General features: G+C 47.9%; 1 protein-coding gene across 1 annotated transcript in view; it reads right to left on the bottom strand.

The window, feature by feature from the left end:
• The window catches only part of TAF1 (TATA-box binding protein associated factor 1), a 303,188-nt gene that overhangs the window by 38,577 nt on the left and 244,257 nt on the right, over window positions 1-20,354 (bottom strand). The window contains exon 36 of the mRNA XM_085608461.1: window positions 7,535-7,669. Within this exon, the coding sequence (XP_085464587.1) occupies window positions 7,535-7,669 (135 nt within the window). The remainder of the gene's footprint in view (window positions 1-7,534; window positions 7,670-20,354) is intronic.

The raw sequence follows: 20,354 nt of genomic DNA, 5'->3' as shown, positions 1-20,354 counted from the left end.
TTCCGGCATCAAGCGGGTGCCGGTTATTTTTGGATTTCCAGGTTCGAGTACGGACGAGATCGAGTGCGGACGATAGTGGCGTTCTGGTAGGGGTGCTTCGCACCAGCCTTGACTTCCCGCTGCCTTTGTCGCGCACTAGTGTGTGTGTGTGGTTTTCCCCAGTCCGTGCTAAAAGTCCGAGGGTGAAACAGAACCGCTGCGGTTCCGTTGGACGCCTTTCCAAGGCATTGCGGGATCGCCCGAGCGGTGAGACATTTGCACTGTGTTTATGATAAATTGCATACCAGCGACTAAGGATTTGAGCCGTTCCTATTTTCCTCCAGTCAGAGGGAAGCCTTCCCGGGGAACGATAGTAGGCCCACCCGCTGGGGTGCTCTTTAGTTCACGCTATCCCAGGAGCATGGGAGTAGCGCTCTAAGTTTGTACAGAAACTGGTGACGGAGCTGCAGGCACTGAACAGGGCTTAAGCTTCGCTGCACCTCAATTGTTTATTTGTATTCCAACAGGGGCGGAGAGGACTTCTGACATACGTCCTTCCCCTCCCCCTGTTATACCCGAGGATCAGGAATTGTGGTAGGTCCGTTTGTTCTGGGGGTAAAGGAGAAGGAGGGGAAAAGCAAGTAGGGGTATCTTGTGGCTAAACCATATCCTTTCTATAGGTCACGAACTGCTTTGTTCCTCGGCTCTCCAGGTCTCCCAGTCAGGAGTGCTTTCTTTCCTTTACAGGTACAGCAGGGGAAATAGGGGAAACATTGGGTACAGGAGTCTAGGGGTTGTCCTAACCATATTGCCTTGTGCTTTCTCTTTCAGATCTCCCTCCCCGCAGTCCCCTTCCTTTCCTTCCCTCGCCTGATCACCCTTTTGTGTCACATACCAGACCAAGGGGCTATCGGGAGGTGGACCCCTTACAGCATCGTGCGACCCTGAGGACGTTGGACTGCGACAAAATAACCGGCCCACGAATAGCAGTCCTCCCAGTCGCACGGTGGGATGGCCACCTTAGAGGACGTGTTGGCTGCTTTGGCCCTGTTACAGGCCGAGGTAGTCACCTCTAGAACAGAAACTGCCACACTACAGGCGCAGGTAGACCGCTTGGAGCGTAACCCCTTTGACGCTGGCACCCCCCGCGCTATCCCAGCTGCTCCTGTGGTGGTAGAAATCCCCACGCCTGTTCCGTTAGCCACCCCCGAAAGATATAGCGGGGATAGCGGGAAATTACAGGTCTTTCTCACACAGGTAATGCTACATTTCACCTGTAAGGCCAGGGCATTTAACACCAACCATTCGAAAGTCGCCTTCTTGCTCTCCTATTTATCCGGGGACGCTGCACAATGGGCCGTTCCATTGGTGAGAAGAGACGATCATATCTTGTATGATTGGAACGCCTTTTTGATAGAATTTGAGAAGACCTTTAATCGACGAGCGGCCACGCTCTCGGCCGACAGAGATCTCCTGGAGTTGCGTCAGGGCAATCGGGACGTCATCTCCTATCTCAACGATTTTAGGAGACTGATTACGGAAACCGAGTGGCCTGAAGGGAAACATGCGGCAATCTTCCACCAGGGTCTGAGTGAAGACATGAAAGATGTGTTGGCTCAGATCGACCCTCAACCCTCCTCCTGTGAAGCTCTCATTAGTTTGGTCCTAAGGCTGGACCATCGCATGAGCGAACGTAAAGGGGAGCACCGAAAGAGGGAGAAACCCGTGCCAAGCGTGGACTACTCTCGATCTACGAACACCGGGGTACAGAACAAGACAGAGCCCATGGAAATAGGCGCTGTTCGTTCCCCGCTATCGGCGGAAGAAAGAGACTACCGGAGAAAGCGAGGGCTGTGCCTGTACTGTGGTCGAAAGGGTCATTTCATACGAGAATGCAGCCTAAGGCCGAAGGTCCCCCGTCCAGAACAAAAGGCCGCGGTAACCCGCACAAACGGCTCCACTGCGGGAAACGACTCTGCTTAAAGGAGGAGGAAGGGAGTCCTTTGAGCGCAATGTACATCCCTTCTTTGGAGGACCTACACCTACACAACAAAAACCACTTCTATGTCGAAGTACACATCCTGGTGGACGAGGAGTGGATTCCGGTTAGTGCATTGGTGGATTCGGGGGCCACGGGGTGTTTTATGGATCAAGCCCAGGTGGTAAGGCTAGGGATCACCTTGCAAGAGAAAGACAAGCCTGAGATGGTGTTCGCCGTAGATGGGAAGATGTTGGAGTCCGGTCCGGTGAGATATCATACCGAGCCCTTAACGATGAGACAGGGGACTGAGCATCAGGAACTTCTTTCCTTCAATGTCATACCGGCACCCCATTATGGATTAATCCTGGGGTTGCCGTGGCTACGTCTCCACAACCCTCTCATCAATTGGCAGGAGAAGACCATATTATATACCTCAGGCTACTGCTTGGTTAATTGCAACGGCTCACCCAAGAACCCAGCCTCATCGTTGGCTATCTGCTATCAAGTAGCGACTGCCGTAGAACACGCAGTCAACTTACCAGACGCATACAAGGAATACGAGGACGTCTTTAATGAGGACATGGCAGAAGTCTTACCACCGCATCGGTCGTACGATTGTCAAATCGACCTGATCCCCGGAGCGGTCATTCCAGCTGGACGCGTATATGCCCTAACGGAGCCCGAAAATAAACACCTCAGGGAGTATTTGGATAAATACTTGAGCTTGGGCTTTATACGAGTGTCGAAGTCTCCCGCTGCATCGCCTCTCTTTTTTATCCCTAAGGCGAACGGCGAGCTGCGCGCGTGTGTGGATTTCAGGGCCTTGAACGCCGTTACGGTGAAGAACCGGTATCCCCTTCCATTAATCAATGTCTTGCTGGAGCAGGTCAAAGAGGCAGTGATATACACACGTCTTGACCTAAAGGGGGCATACCATCTGGTCCGTATGAGGAGAGGAGACGAGTGGAAGACCGCGTTTACAACGCGCTTCGGTCTCTATGAATATTTGGTTATGCCGTTTGGGCTGTGTAACGCCCCAGCGGCGTTTCAGTTCTTCTTAAATGATGTCCTTCGTGAACACCTTGACCGCTTCGTCGTCGTATATATAGACGACATCCTGATCTACTCTACGGACACCAAAGACCATCCACAACACGTTAAGACCATTCTGCAAACCCTGCGACGACATCACTTATTCTGCAAAATCAGTAAATGTGAATTCGGGGTAACATCGGTAGAATTCCTAGGAGTAAACCTCACCCCTTGGGGTCAGGAAATGTCGGAAAGAAAAGTATTGGCCGTAAAGGAATGGCCAACCCCACGTAACCTTAGGGATGTGCAGTGTTTCCTGGGGTTTGCAAATTTTTATCGTCGTTTTATCGACCGCTTTTCGGAAGTGGCAAGCCCTCTCACGCAACTGCTGCGTAAACAGTCGACGTTCCAGTGGACTGAAAAAGCCCAAAAAGGATTCGAAGAGCTAAAGGAAGCCTTTTCGACAGCCCCGGTGTTGGCCCATGCTCACCCGGAATACCCCTTCATTGTGGAGGCGGACGCTTCCGACACAGCGGTGGGAGCAGTCTTGTCACAAAGACATTGCGAGACAGGACGTTTACATCCGGTGGCCTACATGTCCAGGAAACTGAACCCCGCTGAATGCAACTACAATATTGCAGAAAAGGAGCTGCTAGCCATCAAGAATGCCTTCAGTGAATGGAGGCATCACTTGATGGGCGCCAGACATGTAGTTACGGTCTACACGGACCATAGAAATTTACAGTTTATGACTGCAGCCAGACACCTCACACCCCGTCAAATGAGGTGGACACTCTTTTTCGCAGGGTACAACTTTCTTGTCACTTACAGACCCGGAAAGGATAACAAGAAAGCAGACGCGTTATCCCGGCAAGCATCCCAAGACATCACCTCAGCTGATACTACAGGAGCCATAATCAGCCCAGAACAAGTAATTGGGGCGACTTGCACGGATCCATTCTTAAGGAGCGTGTCACAGAACGTGCGGACACCAAAGTGGAAGAACTGGCTGAAAGACAATCCTGATTGGAAACTAGTACAGGGGCTACCGATACGAGGAAAACAACTGCTCCTGCCCATCAGATCATTAAGGCTACAAGCGTTCAAATGGTGCCATCAACTGCCCTGTGCAGGTCACAACGGCAGGGAAAAAACTCTTGACAGAATCCTGAGACAGTTCTGGTGGCCGTCGGTTCGGAAGGATGTGATCACATGGGTCCAGGAATGCGGGGTTTGCAATCAAATGAAGGCTTCCCATACCAAACAAGCAGGTTTATTGCAACCTCTTCCCACACCCGACCTCCCTTGGGAGAACATCTCGGTAGACTTTATTGTGGGCATGCCGCGTGATAAGGGATGCACAGTGATCACGGTGGTGGTGGATTATTTGACGAAGATGGCGCACTTCGTCGCCTGTAAAGCTCTGCCCTCGTCAGGCCAGTTGGCGCACTTGCTCTTGGAGAACGTGGTACGCTTACATGGATTGCCTAGAAAGATTATTTCCGATAGAGGCGGCCAGTTCACTGCCCATTTCTGGAAGGCCTGGTGTTCAGCCTTGGGAATCGAATCCAACATATCCACCAGCTTCCACCCGCAGACGGATGGGCAGACAGAACGGGTTAACCAAACCCTTAAGCAATACCTTAGGTGTTACTCCAACGCTTCTGATAACGAGTGGGTGGATTTCCTATGGTTGGCGGAGGTAGCATATAACAGCGCTACGCACACGTCCACCAAACTTACACCTTTTTATTGCTCTTATGGGTTCCATCCTTGGTTTTCCCCTTTCCTGAATCCAGCGCAGGTTACCAAGATCCCCGAGGCGCAGAGTAGGATAGAACGCATACAGGCAAACTTACTCGTAGCAAAGAGCAATCTAAGGGCTGCGAAGCGCACCTACAAGGCATCCGCGGACAAGCACAGAAGGTCAGGGCCTGTCTATAAAGTAGGTGACTACGTGTGGTTGTCCACAAGACACATACGTTTTAAACGCTTCAGCGTTTTTAATCCCAAATTCATCGGTCCATATCGGGTGCTTAAATTGGTAAACCCTGTGGTAGTGAAGCTATCCCTGCCTTCAACATTACGCATCCATCCTGCATTTCATGTCTCCCTAGTGAAGCCCGCACGGGTAGGGCCCAATCGACAGCCTGCACCGGTGGTGGTACATAGCGAGGCAGAGTACGAGGTGAGGGGTGTGCTGGACTCCAAGATTTACCGCAACAGGTTGTGGTATCTCCTTGCGTGGGAGGGATACGGGGAGGAGGAAAATTCTTGGGAACCTGCCTCCCAGGTCCACGCTCCTAAACTCGTTGCCCTGTTCCACAAGAAACATCCCACGAAAGCGTGCTTATGTCAGTGCTCTTCGGGGGAGGGATGTACTGTTGTAGCTCACCGTAGAGCACTGACAGCCCGGGGGCGACATGCCCGTAGGAGACGGGCGTAAGGAACTACAGATCCCAGCGCGCTTTGCGAGATGACGCTCCGACGTCATCGCGCACGGCGCGAAGACGATGAAAAGGAACTTCCGGCGTCAAGCGGGTGCCGGTTATTTTTGGATTTCCAGGTTCGAGTACGGACGAGATCGAGTGCGGACGATAGTGGCGTTCTGGTAGGGGTGCTTCGCACCAGCCTTGACTTCCCGCTGCCTTTGTCGCGCACTAGTGTGTGTGTGGTTTTCCCCAGTCCGTGCTAAAAGTCCGAGGGTGAAACAGAACCGCTGCGGTTCCGTTGGACGCCTTTCCAAGGCATTGCAGGATCGCCCGAGCGGTGAGACATTTGCACTGTGTTTATGATAAATTGCATACCAGCGACTCTAAGGATTTGAGCCGTTCCTATTTTCCTCCAGTCAGAGGGAAGCCTTCCCGGGGAACGATAGTAGGCCCACCCGCTGGGGTGCTCTTTAGTTCACGCTATCCCAGGAGCATGGGAGTAGCGCTCTAAGTTTGTACAGAAACTGGTGACGGAGCTGCAGGCACCGAACAGGGCTTAAGCTTCGCTGCACCTCAATTGTTTATTTGTATTCCAACAGGGGTGGAGAGGACTTCTGACATACGTCCTTCCCCTCCCCCTGTTATACCCGAGGTTCAGGAATTGTGGTAGGTCCGTTTGTTCTGGGGGTAAAGGAGAAGGAGGGGAAAAGCAAGTAGGGGTATCTTGTGGCTAAACCATATCCTTTCTATAGGTCACGAACTGCTTTGTTCCTCGGCTCTCCAGGTCTCCCAGTCAGGAGTGCTTTCTTTCCTTTACAGGTACAGCAGGGGAAATAGGGGAAACATTGGGTACAGGAGTCTAGGGGTTGTCCTAACCATATTGCCTTGTGCTTTCTCTTTCAGATCTCCCTCCCCGCAGTCCCCTTCCTTTCCTTCCCTCGCCTGATCACCCTTTTGTGTCTGTCATATACATACCAGACCAAGGGGCTATCGGGAGGTGGACCCCTTACAGCATCGTGCGACCCTGAGGACGTTGGACTGCGACAACATACTATCTATCTAAAACGAGAGCAAAACTCTGACACAACCTTTTCACAACTGTCTGCAGAAGAAATCGGAGGTCATAGCCTACTAATGAGATACTGTTTCAATGCCTTTCAGGGCTTTTATGCCCTAGTACTGGTTTTGTAAGGTTACAGAGAGAGACTCCAATCTCAACAAAAGCTGACATGCTGAAAAATACCTTAATCTAGAATTCTGGCTATTGGAAAGTAGACACTCCCTCTGTTCCATACTCCCACAGTGCCTGTTCTCCTGCTAAGTCACCCAGTGTCATCACTAGAACTTAAAGACTCAAGAGACCCTCTCTGTCTGAGAATCCTTCAGAGCAGTCTCTAGCCGTGCCCTTCAGCATTCAGGCCCTGCAACTCCTTGTACCCTATGACACCAAGGACCCGAGTCATAATCTTAATCCAAAATGGTCATGATCCTGGGCTTTACTACATTATTGAGCATAAGAACACAGATCTGATCAGATCCTGACTACCTATGCTCTTGACTTGAAACAGTCCCACAAGCGGGGTGGGGGTGTGTTTCAATAGTGTTCTGGACAGTTTTCAAAGCAGGGATATGATAATGCTCAAGACAGATGGCTCCACAGATTCTAGCATGCTTGCCACATCACAAAGTATGGGATTATCCGATCCTATGTACTGTTCACAAACCGAGATTTTATTATCCTCACGTCGTGGTGTTATGTGTTAATTGTATACGATAATCCTTGCTACATGGGAAGTGGAACACATATAGAAGAGAATAACTAAATAACAGAATGCCTTTGTTTGAGCTGAGTAAACAGAGGGTGAAAATTGCTTACTAAAAAGTTTCAAGAGCATTGATTTGTAAACATCCACCAGCCATTGAATACATTAAATCCTAGAAAGTAGGCTCTTTATTTCAAACAACCCTCTACAACCCACACTGACTCATAGAGGTATTACCTCGGTCATTCCAAATCTATTTACAAAGCACACCCACAACTATGCTCCAAACAGCCAAACATGTCTGCCTTTCCTTTTCCGCTACTAAGCATGGTTTCTATTTAGTTTACCATATGTCTCAGCGCGCGCCGTTTCTCTGGTGTGTTTGTGGGAGTGTCTCCGGACGACAAGTTGTCTTCATCCTGGTACATGGAGGCATCGTGGGACATGCTCATCGATGTGTTGTTGTCATAGTAGTCGAGAGGCTGCAGCACATACATGAACAACATTAGCGGAGAAAGGAGCAAGGAGACAAGGACATCATCAAAGGAACTTTATCTTTAAAAACATGTAATCCTCAAAAAGATGGAGGAGAGATAGCCAAAGAAGAAACTGTGACGCACTTCCAATTCAACTGATGTACAATTACGATCTGCAGTTTACATTTCAGAAACAGTATGTAGGAAAGCGGACTCTTTACACACCTCTAATGTTCTATCATGAGTTCCGCTTCACTGTCAGTCTGTGCAGTAGAAACTGAAAAGAAAGGCTTTTTCAGGTTTACCCCCCACTTTTTGTTCCCATGCTGACTACTAGGTACTGGTGTCACGGTTCTAAAATGCCCTATGCCCAGCTAAACAGGACTCCGTGCATGTGCTCTGGTCCTACAATGGTGCATGTATAATTGCCAATTGGCATAGCCTAACTGAACTGTAAGTCCCTAGTATAGTGTACTACGGGTACCCATGGACTGTATATAAATGTCTCCCAGGGACTGCAGCACCACCCTGTGTAGGACAAGGTAAAGCCTGGCTCCCAGTCTGCCACTGCGTACTGGAACGGCTGTGTTTAATTGCTAACTCAACTAAACCATTGTAAGTAATGGCAAAGTCCAGAATTCCCTTTTGAATCTATGCAAATCACCCCTATGCAGGACGAACGAGCTTTAAAGCAGAGCGTGGTATGTTAAAAAGTGGAACATGCACCTCTACATGTTCCAGCAGTAAAAATCCTAAATTGCCATTTTTACCGGGAAAAGGCTAGAAAAAATGTGCCTCTTTTGATATGATTAGACTCCACTTTTTGCCTGGAAAATGTTATGACTTTGATTGTAGTGCACACGGTTTTTGACAGCCAGGTCCCCTGTGCCAGTGCATTTTCGTAAAAACTGTTCCACAATTGGCCCTTCAGACCCCCTGTAAGTCCCTAGTAAATGGGACCTAGGACACTGCGACTGAAGAGTGTCTCCCAGGGACCCCTCACCTAGGCCATGCAAACTACCACTGCAGCATGCACGCCCTGGTGCAGACAAAAGAACAAAGTCGACCAAATCCGAATTGCCAGGAAAGAACATAGAAAGGCAGTTTTGAGAGCCAAGCAAGCTTGGGACGAATCCCGTTGGTTGGCCCTCAAGGCTGCGAGCCTGGCTAAAGACGGAAACGCATTTTGAAATCTCTGTAAACACTCTAGAGCAGAGCTTTCCAAACTGTGTGTCGCGACACAGTACTGTGTCGCCTCCCATGTGTGGGTGTGTCGCAGGACCATGACGTCTGCAGGCAGATTAGGGCGAATGCTCTCTTGGACGTTTGCATTCAGTGACGCAGTACGCCGAGGAAGAAGACGCGTTAGACGAGCGTGAGCTGAGCACGCGGCCTTGTTTACTTTGCGACGCAGTGACCACCTCTGCTCCCCATCCCAGGCGCTCAGTAAGTTTTTCGGCCTGTTACTTCGTTTTCTGTTGTGCGTTCATAACAGTTTGTTGTTTTCTGCCCTCGGGTTTGAGGAACAAAGCTCTTTTGTTTGCGTTGTGAGAGACGGAGCATTTGTCAGCATCCTGTTCAATGCGGGATGGTTTGCATGCCGGCTGCAGAGTCACAGATTTGAATTCTGCAAAGACAGACTCAGTTTTGATACATTAGGAGCCGTGGAGGTGGTTATTAAATCTGTAAGAGTAAATTCATTCTTTCTGTTTACATGCTTGCAATTCTCGATAGCACCGCGGTGTTTATTTTCTCGCACTCCTTATTTCCTTCAAACTTCCAGTCCCTTTCTATCGCTTGCCCTTTTCTCTCCTTTGCGCCCCCTATTTTATCTGGCCCCCTTGTAGATTATATACAGATCTCGCCAACAGGAACGGTAACCACTTAAGCAAAGAAGCAGTGACAGGTCAAGTGCACACGCGATTTACAGTGCTTCTAACTGAAGCACTGTGAGGAAAAAAAAGACTTACCAACATCAAATAGAAGGGAATTACAGAGCCACAACTGGAATCTTAGGGAGCAGGTCACTCCGTTATCTTCCTGTTCTGTGCATCGTTCAGTCAAGCACCTCACAGCATACGCCATTTCACAGACTATAAAAATCATCTATAAAAACCCTGTAAAAATTACATACAAACTTGAACCTATAAATTCCCTTTTCTAACTTTGTTGGTTCCGTTGCACAGGCGGTGTTCATGCTTTATGTACCTGCACCTCTGCAAATTACAATGTTGATATTGGAGAGCGGTTTTGAATTAGCACGTGTTTCTTTTAACCACTGGATGAATTACCTTGGTAAATAGACCCTGCGAGTTGCATTGGTCCTTGTGAATAGTTGCAGAAAAGATTAATGAGTCGTCTGTTGAGCAAACTTATGCTCGCTCATACAAGGACTGCCAGAAGCTTCCTTCTTTGCTGTACTGAAGGAAACCTGGGGGTGCAGAAATCAATTATAGAATACTGGAAACATTTTGATGTTCAATTTTGAACTCAGTTTAGCTGGGAGGTATAGAAGAAAACAAACACTGAGAAAGGTATTTAGTCTGTGTTGCGTTTGCTGTAATAATTGACGTCCGGCCAGCCTTCTTTTTATTTCACAGCACTGGGCTGTGCCTACAGCCACACAAGTCCTTGTAAAGGAAATGGGTAGTAAGTGAGAACCAGCTAAGCTTTACCCGATCTTAGGTTCAAAAGAAAGAGGCACGAATGAAGGTCGCCATGCGTTTAAGGCCACTCTTTGGATCAACTTGTACCTGACTTTGAGATCTCAATCAACCTGTCAGCTAAACAGAAAGAAATTGAAAACACAACTCAAAGAAATCTGTTTCTGCTTGCATGAAAAAACCTAACACCACCACCTTTCCTGTTAAAAGAACCGGGACCTTTCTAGAAAGCTAACAAACCCCTCAGAATATATGCCACGCTTTATAAACCACCCATAAAAATAATTGTGAAGACAGTGTAAGTGCAGCGCTGTGGTGAAAGTACAGCAATGCCTGGTAGTGGTATGTGTTGCTAATGAAGCATAGTAGGGTGCATGTTATGCTATCTAGAGAGGTAGAGTGGCACCGAAGGTGGTAGTGTAGCAATGTAGGGAGATAGGAAGTGATGTTAGTGCGCTGAGGAAAGCGGACCCACCTGAGTTCAATGGCAGAGACCGGCTGATAAGTTGCATGATTGTTTTACCACTCACAATTCCCCCTTCCTGAACGGATTTTTGTATAACTCTTATTCAGCAAGGCAGCAGGCGGACTTTGTGCATGGTTGAAAGGGTTGGCAGTGCGTGCACCCGCCCTTTTTGTGCTGTAAATCACTGGGGCATGTGTCAATGTGTGCGTGATTATATTCTTGTTTGCAGGCAGAAACCTAACCTTGCTTACACCCAGTTTTGCCAGTCACTGTCTTTGTTAGAACAGATTCACAATTTCTTTATCAACCTTCCTGCTTTCTCACATTTCCTTGAAAATGCACCATTTGCCCACTATTTTTTCAAAATTTTCTCGGGGGGGGGGGGGGGGGGGTAGGGGGGGGGAGGTGGTTTGGGCTCGCTCGTTACGCTCACTCGCATTACCGTGTCGCAAAATGAAGATTGTCTAAAAGGTGTGTCACCAACATGAAAAGTTTGGAAAGCTGTGCTCTAGAGGTTGTGACCCCGACGCCATCCCAAACCATATCACGAGCCAGGAGTGGTTCGATCACTTTAAGAACCTTTACTCGGGGGAGGACATTCAAAGCCCCCTGATCACTGTACCTACTACAATGACCATTCCTATTTCCGAGGGACATGATCCTTTCACAGAGGCGGAAGTTGAGATTGCTATCAATAAAATAGTCCCAGCAAAGGCCCCTGGACCTGATGGTCTTCCTGGCGACCTGTATAGATCGGACCCCAAACACTGGGCAAAGTATTTTGCCATCTTTTTTAACGCCCTTCTTAAGGGGTCCCTTATCCCTGATTCTTGGAAGGGAGCTGAGGTGATCCCAATATTCACAAAGGGTCCCAGAGAGGACCCTGTCAATTACCGACCCATCAGCCATATTGACGCTGGCCAGAAGATTATTGGCAGGGTCCTCCTAGAAAGAATCCTCTCATGGGTTAATGAGAATGACATCCTCTCCCATTACCAAGCAGGCTTTAGACCCAACATAAGTACAATCGACCAGGTCTTTAGACTCTTTCTTCTATATTGGAAGGTGGTTTTGATAGGCAGGGGTAGCCTACATCTGGCGTTCATAGATTTAAAGACCGCCTTCGACCTAGTCCCTCGGGATCGCTTATGGCAGGTCTTGAGGGACTTGGATTTGCCTTCCCCTGTCCTTGACCTCTTGGTTCGGTTGCATGAAGGGAATTATGCCCAGGTGAGGTGGGGTACCCAGGCCCAGAAGACTGCAAAAATCCCTGTAAACAGGGGAGTTCGGCAGGGCTGCGTGCTGGCTCCCACTCTTTTTTCCTTGTTTGTAAATGGAGTGGTAAAGTTTTTACAAGATGTCCCTGCTGACGCCCCGACATTGGCGGGTGATCGAGTTCCTACTCTATTATTCACCGATGATACCTTGCTAATCTCCAAAACCCCAGTAGGTTTGCAAAAACTCCTGGACAGGTTTTATTTGTTTTGTACCCAGAGAGGCTTGAGCATTAATACCCTAAAAACCAAGCTTCTCTCATTTAACTCACGAAAACTATCTAATGTTGTCTTTAGGCTTGATGGAGTTCCTCTCGAGATTGTCAAAACTTTTGATTATCTCGGTATAAGAATCTCCGACAGTTTGAGCTGGAGACCCCATATAGATAAAATGCTCTTAAGCCATAAACGGGTAGCGGGAACAATAAGCAAAGAACATCGTACTTCATACAGTAGACCAATCGCTCCCGCATTGGTGATTTATCAGGCCAAAGCTGTAGGTTCGGCATTGTATGGAGCCGAACTCTGGGGCTTTGACAATCTCGAGGACATCTCCAGGTCTGAAAACAAATTCATGAGAGAGCTGGTTTCCCTCCCGAGGGGAACGCCACTCAAGCCCCTTTTTAGAGATCTGGGTAGACACACGATAAAAGATATGGCAAGATTACGCCCTTTGCTTTTCTGGGTTCGTCTATGGCGCACCCCTGAACTAGCGAAGTATACAGAGGGCCTAAGAGAAATAATAAATTCTTCGGGGTCCCACAAAATCCCCTGGTTACGCTCTATTAAGAAGTCCTTTTTGTCATTGGGCCTTAGCGAAGCCTGGGACCAAGGTGCCACCCTGGGTAAAACAGATCTGAAAAAAGCGTATTGGACATGGATAGACGCCCAGTAATCCAGCAGTACTGATATAGGCAGTCTGACCGAAGCTTTCTTTATGCACAAACTGGCTGTTAGCTTCGAGCCGTATCTAGACTTTGTACAGAGGCCTAGAGATAGATCTCTGTACATTCAATTTAGACTTGACATACTGCCATCCCGCGCGTACATGAACAAATGGAATCCACCCCATCAAACTCCGTCCACCTGTTTGAGTTGTAGCGGGTTGATGGAAAATACGGCACATATCATGTTCGAATGCCCAGCCTATACAAAACCAAGAAGTCGATGGCTGGGACCTGTATGTCGATTGCTGGGCACGTCGAACTATCGGGTAGCACTGAGAATATTACGTTCCGACACTAGCCCAGTACTAGTTTGTGGAGTGGCAAAATTTCTAGGGTGGTCTTGGAACATCAGGGCCAAATGTTTACATTTAAAATCATGAATTCTTTTATAACATGTTTTTATTGTAAAAATGTCTTAACGTACATATTTTAAACTGATTCTTATAATGCACATCTTTTAAACCTTTTAAATTTTGCACTTTGGTGTCAATAAGCTTTCCTTCTCCCTTCATTGTATAGCACTTCATATGTTTGCACATTAATGCTTTTATGATATTACTATATCGAAATAAAGCTAACTTGACTTGACTTGACAAAGTCGACATGGCACACTGCCTTGGCCATGTCATCCAGCACTGTCTAAGGTATAGGTAAGACACCCCTCTAGCAGGCCTTACAGCCCTAAGGCAGGGTGCACTATATCACAGGTGTGGGCACATCTGCATGAGCAGATATGTCCCTACAATCCTTAAGTCTATTCTTAGATATTGCAAGTGCCAGGGAAACCACAGAGAGTAAATTTGCTGGGAACCCGACAACTCGAGTTCCACAGCACCATGATGGCTTCGCTGAACACAGAAGTGTTTGGTTCCAAACTATACCTCTCAATAAACCGACAATGCTTCCAGTGTGGGATTTATTGAACCATGTATTCAGGAGGCACTTCAGAGGTGCCCCCTGAAATCCTACCAACCCAGGTGTGGTAACAGACTGGCTTTAGGCAGCCTGCCACTACCAGACATGTTTCTGGGCCCCCTGGGTCAAGAGCCACCGATTTCTGGGACAGGAGACAAAGCACATCCCGGGCGGAGGTGTCACACCTTCTCCCAAAGGATGGGCACTGTGCTTGAGAGACGTTTCAAAGGCCTGCCACCTTTGTAATGCATTCCCCAGCCTCTGCTTCTAGCAGCAGATGGCAGCCCCAGGTTTAGACCCACACTTTGGTTGGGAAAACCGGTGGGAAAACTAGGAAGAATAGAAGGTGTGCTTACCTCTGCCAACTCCACTACTAAGGTGGAGGAGGCTAGGTGAAGTACACCTTTCAGTACCCACCATCTTGAAGCTGGGGGGACTCCTCTAATTAGGGCTAGGACTATGCCCCCTCTTACAGGAGGATGGCATTACTGAGGGTGTAGTCATCCCAGGTAAGGTGCCCTTTGGTCTACCTGTCACTCCCTTACAATTCCCATAAATCTAGTATTTAGGTGCGTCCCCCAGACCCTGAGGTTAGTTCCTGCCAAACTACAAAGAAGGACGAAGAAGATGCTCTGCAGAGAAGACAGTGGATGCCCACTGACTTGAACCCAGCCTTACCGGCCTGTCTGTAGCCCTCGAAGATCCTGAGAAGAAACAACACCTGTCCTGCAGTCAGCGGCCTCCACAACCCCTAGGAGGACTGCCTGCCTTTGAGGAGGACCAGATCTCTAGAGGACAACGGTTCTGTCCTCAAGAGAGCAACACCAAGGACTCTGGTGCCCTCTGGATCGACACCTCTGGCCTGTGTCCAGGTGGCCCACCGATTCAGAGAAAGGTTCCCCAGTGATCCTGAGTCTAAGTCCAGCGTTGGCTGACCCCTCCTGGACTCCACGACGACACCTGCAGTGTGAATCAGAAGGCTCCCCCGGAAGCGACTGGATCTGGTAAGAATACTTCGAAGTCAAAAGGCACCTAAGCCCCTGGGCCTTGAGGAGCTTGACTGATGGTGTCCCTATGACCTACGGCATCTCAACTTGCCTCTGCTGTCGCTGATTTCCTTCGGGCAGTCTCCAGTTCATCGCCTGCAGCTTATTTTCCAAACCGAGTTCCTCCACGGAATTGCATTGAGCGTCCAACACTGTTTGCACCCTGAACCCAGCCACCCCCCCGTGCCGCTGGCGGTGTATGTTTGGTGCTGCCCTGTGCCCCCTCACGCTTGTTTTTATCTCCGATGCTTGAGCCCTGCAACCGATCTACTTACCTGCAAGCAGTATGTCTTCAAGCACCTCCAGTCTCCATTGGGTAACATTGAGCCTGATCTTCAACTCTGACCTCTGCACCCCGCCGCCCTGTGCTGCTGGTGGTACAGTGTCTGTGCCTACCTGAACCTTGCCATCTGCTGACCCTGCAAATTGAAGACTGGATATGTAAGTTGGTTACTTACCTGTAAAACCGCAATACTGTTTTCCTCCATAGGTTAACATTGCAAAGAATGAAAGTGCCCACTTTTGAAACTGAAAAGAAATTCTATTTAAAAACTTTTATAAAATTGGTGTGGATCTCCTTTTTGAGTCGTGTGTCTTTTATTGGTCATTGTGTGCACAATAAATGTCTTACACTCTTCTGTGTTAGGCCTAAGACTGCTCACCCACAGTACCACTAATAGAGCACTTTGGGTTTGCATTGAGCCCTGTACACTTCTGGGGGAATCTCTGGACCACCAAGTGGTTTGCCATATACAGAGCCAGCTTCTTACAAGCCCTATTGGCCAGTATAGAGTTGCAGGCTAGCACCCCAGCCCTACTAACTTCTGAATGGGACAACTAAGGTTGGTACTGTTTGGGTTACAAAGAAACAGCGCATTGAATCGGATTTAATGGTTACATCGAATTTAATGTCACTGGTGGGTACAGTGCACCTTTAGAAGTTGCCACTTTAGTTGCCCAAATGTTTCTAGTGTCAGTTTACTCGTGTACATGAGGCTGACGTATAGAAAGCTTTCTGCCCCCCTGTGGAGACGAGCTAACGACTCCCAGGAAAGGACACAATAGGGGCCTGCAGGGGAGTGAGGTGTTACCTCCCTCCTGCAGTAAGCTATACAGGAAAGGCGAGCTTCAAAGGAGAAGCCATCTCTGAAGGCAAATGGGAAACACTTAGGAGAGGGGCTGCCCTATAGCCTATAGTTTAGACAGACAGGCTAACATTGGGGACAGGAGAGGAGAAGCCAGTTGTCAAAAACATTTTTCCAGGGGCGAATAGCCCTCCGACATCCACACCTCTGGGGAGTGGGCAGAGTTGTGCATCCTGGGATAGCCAGATGCCACAGTTCCCAAGAAGTGGTCATCAGGAGGAAGGGAACTTGGTAGCCCCTTGGCTACCAACCACATCCCATACTGAGAGCATTTTCTGAAGATAAATAGGGCACCCTTAGCACCCACAACTGAGATCTCAAGTGACTCGGAAGAAGGACTAAAGAAGGACTGCTGTGCTGCACAGAGGGACCAGCAAAGAGAGGCTGCACCAAAGAGGACTGCACCTGGTAGTAGAAAAGAAAGGGGTTTTGCCTGCCGTGTCCTGCTCAAGGAGAAGGTGTCTCCAGAGCCCAGACAAGCTAAGAGAACTCCAAGGGCTAGCTGACAGGCCTTCTGTTTGCAGCACAAGGACACAACAACTGAAGAAGCTTGCTGGGGCATGTTGGTAGCGTAAAGTCTTCAAGCCGCTACCACCGATGCCATGAGGACCAAGAATCATTGCACAGAGTTTCACACAAGTTCGATTATCCCACAAGTGCTGTCAGAGTTGCGAGTGCTGTCAGACGGGAAGTTATTGACCTAGGAAGGACTAGTCTGCGAAGGGGACAGTGGGAGACTGGTAGTCCAGTGGCAGCTGGACTTTGGCCAGACCAGAGAGGACTTTGTGGGATGTCGACCCTATAACCAGGACCCCCTCACCATCTTCGAGGAACGAGGAATCCCTGTAGGAAGACCCATTGACTGAGTCGCATTCACAGCATTTGTAGAGCATCATCAGCATCCTTCATCCTTGCTATATTTAGGGGGAAAAAACAGACACTTTTTGGTAGAGCACTTTTTTCCAGTATGCATCTGTTCTTGGCATGTAGAGCTGTAGGTTCGTATACGTGTGCATAGATCGCCATCTGGTGTTGGGCTCGGATGTTTGCACTTTGTTTTTGTCTTGGAAGAAGTCTTTGTAGTCACGAGGTAGGTGACTCCTCCTAAGGACGATAGTGCGCATGGGCATCAACTCCATCTTCAGATTGTTTTGCCATGGAGGGTTGTAATGGAGTTTGTAAGAAATAGCAAAGGATATCCATGTGTAATGTATCTAAGTAAGATGGTACTGGAACAGATAGAGGTATCCAGGGAGGCAGCTGGGCGTATACAAATCTACAGCTCTACATGCCAAGAAAAGATTCATACTGGTAAGTCGCATTTTCCGTTTGAGGCATATGAGCTGTAGATTGTATACTTGTGCATAGACTATACAGCAGTTACCTCCTTAGCGGTGGCTACCTGTATCTGTTGCAGTGGTTTGAAAAAGTGTTCTTAATACAGCCTGACGCACGTTAGCTTGTTGCTTTGCTTGCACGTCTACACAATAGTGCTTTCTGAACATGTATGGTGTAGACCAAGTTGCTGCTTTGCAGATGTCATCTAGGGGAATGTTCCCTAAGAATGTCAGACGCCCCTCGTTTATGTGTGGAGTGAGCTCTAGGGGGAATAGTTAATGTGCTGTTAGCTTTAGCATAGCATGTTTGGATGCATTTAACAATCCACCTTGTAATCCCTGTTTTTGAGATCGGATTGCCTTTATGAGGTGGGGAGAAAGCTACAAAAAGTTGTTTAGTCTTTCTAAAGGATTTTGGGCCATATGTAGGAAGCCAAATTGCAATCGCAAATGCTGAAATTCGCCGAATTTCGGCGTTTGCGATCGCAACTTGGGCAGTGTGCTATGTAGCACACAAAAACCCACACGCAAAATAAGGAATCGCAAAATTTGCAATTCCTTATTTTGCTAATGCATTTAAGGAATCCCACATTGCGATTCCTTAAATGCAATGTAGGAAGCACCCAAGTTGTGCAATTTTGGCTTAAGGAATCGCATATTACCACCAACCTCAGGTTGGTGGTAATTTGCAATTTCCTTGAAAAATGCACTTTTTTGCATTTTTCAAAGTGCCATGTGGCGCACATACATGCCCTTAGCGCATGTATGTGCGCCACATGTGCACACATGTTTATTTCAGGGGTGCAAAAGGGTATCCTATTGACACCCTTGCAACCTTGAAATTGCATTCTCAATTTGCGATTCTCTAATTGAGAATCGCAAATTGAGAATATCTGCCTATTCATTCCTATGGGCCTTCTACCTCATAGGAATGAATGGCAAGGTATTCCTTATTTGCGATTCTCAATTTGGGATTCGCAAATAAGGAATAGGTGGGAATCGCAAAATATTTTGCTAATCCTACCTACATTCCGTTTTGCAATTCTCTAATTGCGATTCCCTAAAAATTGCAATTAGAGAATCGCAAAACACGTTTTACCTACATATGGCCCTTTGTTCTTTCAATGTAGTAAAGTATTGCTCTTTTTACGTCTAGCGTGTGAAGAGCTCGTTCTGCTGAGTCTGGTAGAGGGAAAAACACTGGGAGTTCTACAGACTGGTTAAGGTGAAAAGGAGACACTACCGTAGGTAGAAATTTTGGGTTAGTCCTAGGAACCACTTTGTTATGATGAATTTGCAGAAATGGTTCTTGTATGGTTAATGCCTGGAGTTCACTGACTCTTCTGAGAGAGGTGATCGCAACCAGGAAAGCTACTTTCCGGGTGAGAAATTTTAACTCGCATTAATGCAGAAGTTCAAATGAGGGACCCATGAGTCTGGTAAGGACCACATTTAAGTTCCATATTGGTGAGGGTGGAACTCTAGGTGGGATTATTCTTTTGAGTCCTTCCATAAATGCTTTGATAGCTGGTTTTGGAGATAGGCTGCTATTGCAGGGAGATGTAGTCGAATGGAGATTACATTGTTGTAGATGCAAGAGGTAACAGATGATGTTTTGAATAAAAGCATCTAGTGCGTTGATTTTGTTATTTGTACAGTAAATTGCAAATCTTTTCCACTTAGCGGCATAGCAAGCTCTTGTGGTAGGACGTCTAGCCTGTTTAATGATGTTCATGCAGTCTGGCAGGAGATTGAGGTAGCCAAACTCAAAAATTTCAGGACCCAGATCACAAAAGGTTGAGTTGACTGGGATCTGGATGCCTTATCTCTCCATGGTTCTGAGTGAGAAGCTTGGGTGAGAGACGTAGCTTATGATGAGGAACTACTGATAGTTCCAAGAGGGTTGTGAACCATGGTTGTTGGGCCCATGTTGGTGCAACCGGGATCATTGTGAGGGAATGCTGTCTGAGCCTCCGAACCACTAGCGGAATGAGTGGGAGAGGCAGAAGAGCGTAAGCAAATTTGCCCGACCAGTTCATACATAGAGCATTGCCTTTGGACAATGGGTGCGGATACCTGGATGGGCAGCTTGGGCATTTTGCGTTTTGGTGTGTGGCGAACAGGTCTATTTCTGGGTAGCCCCACATTTGAAAGAATGGAAGCAGAACTTGAGGATAAAGTTCCCATTCGTGGATCTGCTGTTTTTGACCCCCGAGCAGATCCGCAATCTGATTGTATACTCCTGGGAGGTGTTCTGCAAGGAGGTATATGTTTTGCGGAATGGTCCATCTCCATATGCTTTGAGCTAGGTGTGAAAGCTGCAGAGAGTGTGTCCCCCCCCCTGTTTTTGTATGTAATACATTGCTGTCATGTTGTCTGTACGGATCAGGATAGCTTTGCCTGCGAGGTGGCATTGAAAGGATTTTAACGCTAGGAAGCTCAATAGCAATTCCAGATAATTTATGTGGAACTGTTTTTGTTGAGGGGACCATAGGCCCTGAATAGTATGATTTTTAAGATAAGCTTACCAGCTGGTGAGCGATGCATCTGTTGTGAGCACTATCTGTGGAACCGGGTCGAGGAATGGCCGCCCTTTGAAAAGGTTTTGAGTGTTCCACCACTGCAGAGAGCGATGGGTGCGGTCGTCTACCAACACCAGATCTGTTAGCTGACCTTGAGCCTGGTTCCTCGGACGTGCCAAACTCGCCTGTAAGGGACGCATCTGGAGTCTTGCGTGAGGGACTATGAGAATGCAAGAGGCCATCATCCCGATTAACTGCATGAACACTCGAGCTGGTAATGAGTGTTGAGGTGTACATTTTGATATGAGGGCTTGCATGGTGCTTATTCTGACTGGGTTGGTATATGATAGAGCTTTTGAAGTGTTTATTGTAGCTC

Source organism: Triturus cristatus, chromosome 5_2 (genome assembly GCF_964204655.1).
Source record: "Triturus cristatus chromosome 5_2, aTriCri1.1, whole genome shotgun sequence".
Lineage (NCBI taxonomy): Eukaryota > Metazoa > Chordata > Amphibia > Caudata > Salamandridae > Triturus > Triturus cristatus.
Note: the sequence above shows the minus strand (reverse complement) of the source record. Positions and strands in the feature narration are given on the sequence as shown.